Consider the following 8954-nt stretch of genomic DNA (forward strand, 5'->3'; position numbering starts at 1 on the left):
GGAGCCTAGTCCCACTCGGCACCTCTGCTGGAACCTACGCCCTGTGGTTGGACAGTCTAATCACAGTGGTAGATGAGGTATTTTCAGTTAGCTCTCACCTGGACTGCTCTGGCTTCTCCACAGGAAGATCATGGACTCTGGAGAGCTTGACTTCTACCAGCATGACAAGGTCTGCTCTAATACCTGTCGCAGCACAAAGATTGACCTCTCCGGGGCCCGTGTGTCCCTGAGCAGCCCGACATCCACAGAGTACATCCCACTCACACCAGCTGCAGCTGATGGTAGGTACAAGAGGCTGCCAGTCTCGCAGGGCACTGCAGCTGTGGTGACCAGCCCTCTCTGGGTGCCGTATATCTTGTCTGTTCTCCAAGAACACTCCTTCCACAGAGGCCCTACAGTGTGGGGTCAGCCCCTCCTTGTATCCTTCCTGAAAGCACATCTGGAGACTTGTTGGGTTTGCTAATAGGGAATCGTTTGCTTGTTTTTCAAAACAGGGTTTCTCTGTGCAGCCTTGGCTGTTCTGGAACTCGCTCTATAAACCAGGCTGGCCTTAAACTCATAAGAGCACTGGGATTAATAAAGGAATATACTACCACTGCTTGGCTGCTAATGGGAAATCTTAAAGCATCTTCAGTCATTTTTATTTTAAGATAGTAATTCACATATATAGAGTATAAAGAATGGTTAAGATTGACTTGTGTCCCTATGTCTGTTCTCAGTCACTCAAGGCCTATCTGAAGTGGAGATACATTTTCTTTGGTGCTGTGACTTTTCAGACCTTTTACTGGTCTTTCCTGCTATTTGGATTTTGGGTGATAACTTAAGATATTCTTCTCGGTTGATATCCATCTTTCAGAGTTGTAGAAAGATTGACTCTTCTTTGTTTTTATTTATTTATTTATTCATTTATTTGGTTTTTCAAGACAGAGTTTTTTGTGTAGCCTCCACTGCCCTGGAACTAGCTTTGTAGACCAGGCTGGCCTTGAACTCACAGAGATCCTCCTGTGTCTGTCTCCTGAGTGCTGGGTTGATAAAGGTGTGTGCCACCAATGCCTGGCAGATTTCTAAAATTCTGTTCAGCTCTGAGTGAGGTATTTTGTAAACTGAGGTGAGAATGAAGTTGGGTCCTGAGCTCCTTATTGTGTTACCTGGTGGAATTGGGTTGTGTTGTCTTTCTGTTATTGTCACTTACTGTCCCTCACTGTCATTCTATAGTGTTAAGCTGGCATGTACTTCCACGTGATCAAGGATGTATGTCCTTGCTGTTTAACCAGACTAATTGAAGAGCCTTATCTGGGGCTGGGAGAAGAGAGTGAAGCCCTATGAGTTCTGCCTTACTCTTTTCAATATGCTTCTTTGCAAACTGGTCAAGATTGGTTAGGATTCAGCTCTTCTGACAGTACTGCATTCTCCTCTTGAGAAACCCAGGGACACCTAGGGTCATAGGGACTTACTTTGTTGGCTCTTTGCTCATTTACCATGATCCGAGGATGTCTGTTGCTTAGCTTCTTTCTGGACAGCGCTCTTCTGAGGACACATCAGAATGAAAGGCAGTGTGGGGAGTGAGTGGTCCAGGTCTTGGTGGCTGCCTTGGCTGCCTTATGAAAGTCTGTCACAGCCCAATAGAGGCTAGTGAGGTGTTTTTCTTTAATTGGTATTTATTGAGCTCTACATTTTTCTCTGCTCCCCTCCCTGCCTCTCTCCTCCTCCCCGCTAGTAAGGTGTTTTAAGTACACTTAGAGTTGGCTCAACTATGGAGTTTGTAGTGTTTCCAACTGATGATGTGTTTATCTGTGTGTAGCTCCATCATAACAGGAAGAACACCTATTAGCTTATTCCTGCAAGCCTTAGTGCGATGGTAACCAGCTAGAATGCCAATTTCATGGGATTATTTTGTAGTTCTCATGCAAGAAAAATGTATAGAATAACTTTTAAAAAAATTTTTTTAAAGATTCATTTATTTATGTATGCAGTATCCTTCCTGCAGGCCAGAAGAGGGCACCAGATCTCATTACAGAGCCACCATGTGGTTGCTGGGAATTGAACGCAGGACCTCTGGAAGAGTAGTCAGTGCTCTTAGAATAACTTTTTTTAAACATTTATTTATTTATTATTATGTATACAATATTCTGTCTGTGTGTATGTCTGCAGGCCAGAAGAGGGCACCAGACCGCATTGAGCCACCATGTGGTTGCTGGGAATTGAACTCAGGACCTTTGGAAGAGCAGACCATCTCTCCAGCTGAGCCATCTCTCCAGCCCCCTAGAATAACTTTTATAATAAATAGCCAATACATAGCAGTTCCTGAAGGAAAAAAAAAGGACACTGATTTTAGGTGACAGGCCAGGACAAATAGGAACCGTGAGTGCCATCTCCCAACAGAGCAAGTAGGCTCTCTGAACCTTCTAATCAAGGCTGTGATGCCTGGGAAAGGCAGAACTGGGGTTAAAATTTAGCTCTCCTGGTGATTTAATTTTTTTTTTTTTTTTTTTTTTAGCTTAGAATTTGTATGAGTCTTTAACTGGCTTGAATATTGTATAGCTAGGGAGAGGTGTTCCTGTTCAGGCATACAGGAACATTACAACATTGATGACCCTACTGTGCTGAGGGGGGCTGTCAGTGGAAGAGTCTGGTATACATTCTAAACTTCTGTGGAGCTGGCTCCTCCCATTGGCTGGTCCCTCGGGAGCCAACCCAGCACTGGAGTTCAGGAACTTACTAAGTTTTGGCATTGTCCCTTTAAGATGCTGTCCTCCTCAACAATTCCATATATTCTTTTTTTTTTTTTTTTTTTTTTTTGGTTTTTCGAGACAGGGTTTCTCTGTGGTTTTGGAGCCTGTCCTGGAACTAGCTCTTGTAGACCAGGCTGGTCTCGAACTCACAGAGATCCGCCTGCCTCTGCCTCCCAAGTGCTGGGATTAAAGGCGTGCGCCACCACCGCCCGGCAATTCCATATATTCTTAAGTATATGTCTGCTTCTAAGGTAGGAGCATGTATGAAGCCATGGTCAGAAACTCCAGAACTTCTAAGTGCAAACTTTGTGGACAGTTGGGTTTGTAAGTGCCAGAAATGAACTTGGGGATATACTAGAATGGATGATCTATCTTTTTTTTTTTTTAAAGATTTATTTATTGGGGGCTGGAGAGATGGCTCAGTGGTTAAGAGCATTGCCTGCTCTTCCAAAGGTCCTGAGTTCAATTCCCAGCAACCACATGGTGGCTCACAACCATCTGTAATGAGGTCTGGTGCCCTCTTCTGGCCTGCAGGCATACACACAGACAGAACATTGTATACATAATAAATAAATAAATATTTAAAAAAAAAAAAGATTTATTTATTATGTATACAGCATTCTGCCTCCATGTATGCCCACATGCCAGAAGAGGGCGCCAGATCTCATTACAGATGGTTGTGAGCCACCATGTGGTTGCTGGGAATTGAACTCGCGACCTCTGGAAGAGCAGTCAGTGCTCTTAACCACTGAGCCATTTCTCCAGCCCCCGATGATCTATCTTTTTAATATTAAAAAATTGGAAATATGATGAGTTCTAGGATTATTATGGTATCAGTAAAATTTAGACCAGAGGTAAAGGTGACCAATAAGGGCAGGGAGAGAAACCAGGTAGGCAGAGAGCTCCCCTGCCAGTTTCCCAAGGCTTAGTTGTAGGGGCTTGCACGTAGAACCAGAGAGGTAAACTGTTGGGAGCTGCTGAAGTTGGATGATAGCTCAGAGGCTGTTTTCCTATTCTTTCTTTATGTGTTTAAAGATATCTGTGATTAAAAATAAACTCACTAGGGGGCTGGAGAGATGGCTCAGCGGTTAAGAGCATTGCCTGCTCTTCCAAAGATCCTGAGTTCAATTCCCAGCAACCACATGGTGGCTCACAACCATCTGTAATGAGGTCTGGTGCCCTCTTCTGGCCTTCAGGCACACACACAGAAAGAATATTGTATACATAATAAATAAATAAATATTTTTAAAAAAAGAAGCCACAAAAAAATGGGCTATGTTGTAATGTTCTGTGCAGCAGAGAAGCACTTTGATTAGTACTAGTGTATTGTGCTCCTCAGTTCTGTGAAAATGGGTGAGAAAGAAGGATTCAGATGTAGCCTTGGGAGGGTCATCAGGACAAAGTTCTGGGGGCTGTGATACAGAGTGCTACTCACCCACACCTCTGCCTTACCTGCAGTGAATGGCTCACCTGCTACCATTACCATAGAGACCTGTGAGGACCCTGGTGACTGGACCACAGCCATTGGAGGTATATTCCCTCAGCTTCTCAGTTATACAGGTGGGCCTATGGGAGGAACTGTCTACCCATGATCTGATCCTAGCTGGGCTCAGTATCCTACCACTGACCCCCTAGACTTCTGGGCTGTAATATGGAACTCAGTGCTTCATATGCTGGCCTCCTGAGGTGATATCCTTTACTACTTCCTGTTGGCAGTTACTCCACACATCAGTTTGTCTCCTACTTACTTGACTCTTCTCTTTCCATCATAGATGACACATTTGCATTCTGGCGGGGACTGAAGGATGCAGGCTTACTTGATGAAGTTATACAGGAATTCCAACAGGAGCTGGAGGAAACCATGAAAGGCCTGCAGCAGCGAGTACAGGACCCACCCCTGCAACTCCGAGGTAAGGGGCCTTATTCGCCCTCCTGCTACCCCCAGGTCTTGCCATGTAGCTGGGATGGATGCTGAACCTGAACACAGGACCGTGGGAGAGTCTTTTGGTATTCATTCTAAACTTCTGTGGAGCTGGCTCCTCCCACTGGCTGGTTCCTCTGGAGCCAACTCAGCACTGGAGTTGAGGAACTGGGCAGATCCCAGATTTTTATTAAAGTGTTGGCATTGTCTCTTTAAGATGCTGTCCTCCTTAACAACATTGTGCAAAACTTTGGCATGCTGGATCTGGTGAAGAAGGTGCTGGCCAGCCATAAGTGCCAGATGGACCGCTCTCGGGAACAGTATGCCCGGGACCTGGCAGGTATGCGCAGCAGCATGGGGTTTGGGGAGCCTATAGGCTCACCTCTCTAGTCAGAGACACAGCCATGTAGGTGAGCTTTTCTTTTGAAGACCAAGAAGTCAGAAGAACACAGTCAGTAAAACTCCAGTGGCTGTGGCCAGACCTTGCCAGTACAGAAAGCATAGGTCACTCTTTACTGACCTTTCTGTGATGAGCCAAGTTATTTAATTTAAAGGAAAAGACAGGAGAATGGAAAAAAACACCTACTCCAGCCAGAGCTGAATTGTCCTATGGTGTTTGTATATTAGTAATAAGTTTTCCCTGGTGTTCTTACTTAAATGTGTGCCCTGCATGTGTGTAAGTGTGTAAATAGGCCTTTTATTTGGATGCTTTGCCCAACAGCAACTTTCCTATGGAACTGAATAGAACACTTTGATGCTGAGGGAAGGTCTGGCCTCTAGAACTTCCACTTTGGAACTGTGGTCTTGGGTCATCCTGAGGGCCATTAAGGACCCACTGGTACCAGCCTTTCCTTTGGCAAGCAGCCCTCTATCCTCCAGGTTGCTGCTGGTTTGTGATCTGCTCACTGATTGTACATGTCTGCTCTGTCCCTGTGGTGACGCTGTGTGTCCCCTGCAGCCCTGGAACAGCAGTGCGATGAGCACCGTCGCCGTGCCAAGGAACTGAAGCACAAGTCCCAGCACCTCAGCAATGTGCTCATGACGCTGACGCCAGTCTCCCTGCCATCCCCTATGAAGCGGCCCCGCCTTGCACGAGCTACATCTGGACCAGCTGCTATGGCTTCCCAGGTGCTTACACAGTCTGCACAGATTGCTCTTGGTCCAGGAATGCCTGTGTCCCAGCTGACCAGTATGCCACTTAGCAAAGTGGTATCTACACTGCCCTCCACTGTCCTGGGTAAGGGTTCTCCTCAAGCTGCCCCAGCCAGTTCACCAGCCTCCCCACTGCTTGGGGGCTACACAGTCCTGGCCTCCTCTGGCTCGACCTTCCCCAGCACGGTAGAGATCCATCCGGACACATCCAGCCTCACAGTTCTGAGCACAGCTGCCATGCAGGATGGCAGTACAGTACTCAAGGTGGTCAGCCCACTGCAGCTGCTCACTCTGCCTGGCCTGGGACCCACCCTGCAGAATGTGGCCCAGGCCTCACCTGCAGGCAGCACCATCATGACAGTGCCCACAGCAGCTGCTACTGGACCTGAGGAACACACAGCCACTATTGAGGTGGCTGCTGTAGCGGATGACCATGAGCAGAAGTAGCTGGCAGGGAGGGTAAGATCCTTCCAAGTTGGGCTGGCTACCTCTCCTCAGGCCACTGCAGGCAGAGGCCACTACAGACACAGGCCACAGGGCTGGCTCAGCACAGGCAGGTCTGATGGGCTGAACCAAAGAGAGGATTGCCGGATGAATCAAGAGAAGAAAAGGGGGCGGAATGATGCCAGCAACCTGGAAAATCAGTCTTCAGCTTCTAAACTTCCTCCCTTTTTTTCGTGGGAAATACTGTTTTCCATCTGTTGCTTATTAATCCTGTTTACACTTTGGGCCTTGAGCAGGAACCAGGGGGTCAGTGACCAGGAGGAGGCCTGGGTGCTTCTGGTTCAGCTGCAGAGCCAGCTCCAGAGCCCAGCTGATCACAGGTCTGGGTGCCTGCACCCCAATGGGGCTGAGCCTGCTGGGCCATTATTGACACAGGTCTTGGGCAGCATGCCCGAGTGTGGAAGCCATAGATCCTATGGATTTGGTCTCTTCCCACAGTTCTCTGTAGGTTCAGTATGGCCAGTGTCCTTGTTCCTTCACTGTGGGAACATGCTCTGGGGCTTAGTGCAGACCCGAGTCAGGCCCCCTTCCTACCCCACAGGCACTCAGGTGGTGAAGGGGTCTCATGGACCTGGTATGTTCTAGACCCCTTTGCACATGGGCTGTGTTTTTAAGTGAATTGCTTAGTAGGCTTCTAGGAAAAAAGTAAATTTATAGTGTTTTCAACCAAAACAATGCTGAGTGCCTAGGCTCCCGAGTCAGTTCTGGGAGGTACCCAGAGCACCTGTCCACACACCTAGCCGCTGCTAGAGGTCTTAGGTAGTGTCTGTCCCTGAGACAAAGCTCTGGAGGATCTGTATGGAGGTATGCCTGAGACTTGGGGTAGTTCAGATAACTCCCTATGTGCAGCCTGCACTTACAGCCCCCTATAGTAGCACCCCTAAATTTTCCCTGGAGGTAGAGCAGGACCTCTCTGGTCAATACTCAGTGTCTCTATCCTGAGAGCTCCTGGGTGTGTGAGAAGGCTGTTTAGAATTGGAGGGTGGGTCAGCTGGGAGATAGGATCCAGAATGTTCCATGGAAGGCTGTCTGCAGGCAGTTTTTACAGGTGTGGTTGGTTCCATGCAAAGGGCTATCCTTTAGGTCAGAGTCCTTGGAGCCAAACAATTCAGGGAACAGAGTTTTGGCCTCTTGGTAAGGTATGTCCTGGGATAGCCCTAAGGTGCCTCTTGAACCTCCTGTTCCGTCAACTGAAGGCTTTCCTTTCAAAGGCCCCACAGCAGGGAGGGACCACTGTCCAGCCACCCATCCCTCTTGAGTGCCCAGATCCTTTTACACCTTTGCTGTTACTGGGGCCTTGCCTGCCCCTGCTCTCACCCCATGTCAAGCTACTGAGGTTCTAGCTCTTGTTTTCCTTCAGTTACATCATTGTTCACTTGGTCATGAATCGGCTGGTTTTGGCAGATGTTTACCTGTTTATGTATATATCCCTTTTTAAAAACTTTTTTTCCCTCGAGTTACAAGTCCTGTTAAATGCAGCAGTGTGATTCTAGGGGTATTGGAAGGACCAGTAGGATGGGTACTGTCCAGAAGTCTCTGCTCTACAAGCTCAGACTAGATTAGTGTCACAAATAAAACCTTCTGCCCTGGGAACCAAGAGCCTTTCCTTGGCACAAGTCCCAGGTGCCACCTTCTTTTTGGGATGTGGGTCAGTTTTCTTTCTTCGTAAGAGCAAGAGCAAACCCTTTTCAGCCCTTGACCTTTGGCACATGGAGGTACTGGAAGGTGAAATTCGTTTTAGAGCCATACAAAAATAATCCTCAAATCAGCTTCAGAATTAGTTCACACAACCCATTCCCAGTGTCCCCAGAGGCTGTCCATAGCCCACCCTCCAAGACTGTTCCCGGCAGGCCAGGGAGGGTTCTGCAGGGCAGAGAAGGGCCAGTAGTCCCATCGGCATGGAGCTTACAATTCTGGGGGAGGAAGTGACCATTGCCCACCACCTGTTTGCTCTTGCCTCTTATGGTTCCTACTGACTCCTCTATTGCTGCGTTCCCCGCCCATTGGGCCATCCAGGATCCAGGAAGGAAGGTCTTCCCCTCCACATGCAAACATGGGTGCTTGTGGCTGCTTTCAGTTTGGTTTTCTGAGGAAATAGGAAGGATTTGGTTTGCAGAGGGTGCAGCTCCTTCCTATGCCTGCCCAGGAGGCATGCAGGGAAGGGCACGTTTGAGTTCCTTGAGTTCTACTTTGTATGTTGTTAAGCAAGTATCTGCTTGGTACTTTGATTTAAAATAAAAACACTTTTGTAATTTGTGTGTTTGTCTCTTGCGATGAAAGCTATGGAAGAAACTAAATTTAACTTGTAAAAACATGCCCCTTGTGACAGTGCTGGCTTTTTTCAGGCTCTTTAGGCACCTCTGCCCACTGAGTCCAACTGTGATTGGCATCGAGGGCCAAGGAATCTTCCTAGAGTCCTGAAGTCAAACAGTTTTTTGTTTGTTATTATTTTTGTTTTTGTTGGTGGTCGTTTTTTGTTTTGTTTTGTTTGTCTGTTTAAAGAGGGTCTCTCTACATAGCCCTGGCTGTTCTGGAACTATGTAGACCAGGCTGGCTTGGAACTCAAAGGGATTCCACTTGCCTTGGATGGGATTAAAGGTATCCATCACCACACTCTGCTCAAACACTTTTAATAATTACACTAG

General features: G+C 47.4%; 1 protein-coding gene across 3 annotated transcripts in view; it reads left to right on the top strand.

Annotated features, from left to right (window-relative positions):
- Gmeb2 (glucocorticoid modulatory element binding protein 2) overlaps positions 1-8552 on the top strand; it is a 40894-nt gene extending 32342 nt beyond the window's left edge. For all 3 annotated transcript variants that reach the window (XM_057781547.1, XM_057781548.1, XM_057781549.1), the window contains 5 exons: positions 124-281; positions 4191-4262; positions 4505-4642; positions 4871-4993; positions 5612-8552. In XM_057781547.1, the coding sequence (XP_057637530.1) occupies positions 124-281; positions 4191-4262; positions 4505-4642; positions 4871-4993; positions 5612-6252 (1132 nt within the window). In that variant the 3' untranslated portion in view covers positions 6253-8552. The remainder of the gene's footprint in view (positions 1-123; positions 282-4190; positions 4263-4504; positions 4643-4870; positions 4994-5611) is intronic.
- Positions 8553-8954: the final 402 nt, after the last annotated feature.

This window comes from Chionomys nivalis, chromosome 9 (assembly GCF_950005125.1).
Source record: "Chionomys nivalis chromosome 9, mChiNiv1.1, whole genome shotgun sequence".
Lineage (NCBI taxonomy): Eukaryota > Metazoa > Chordata > Mammalia > Rodentia > Cricetidae > Chionomys > Chionomys nivalis.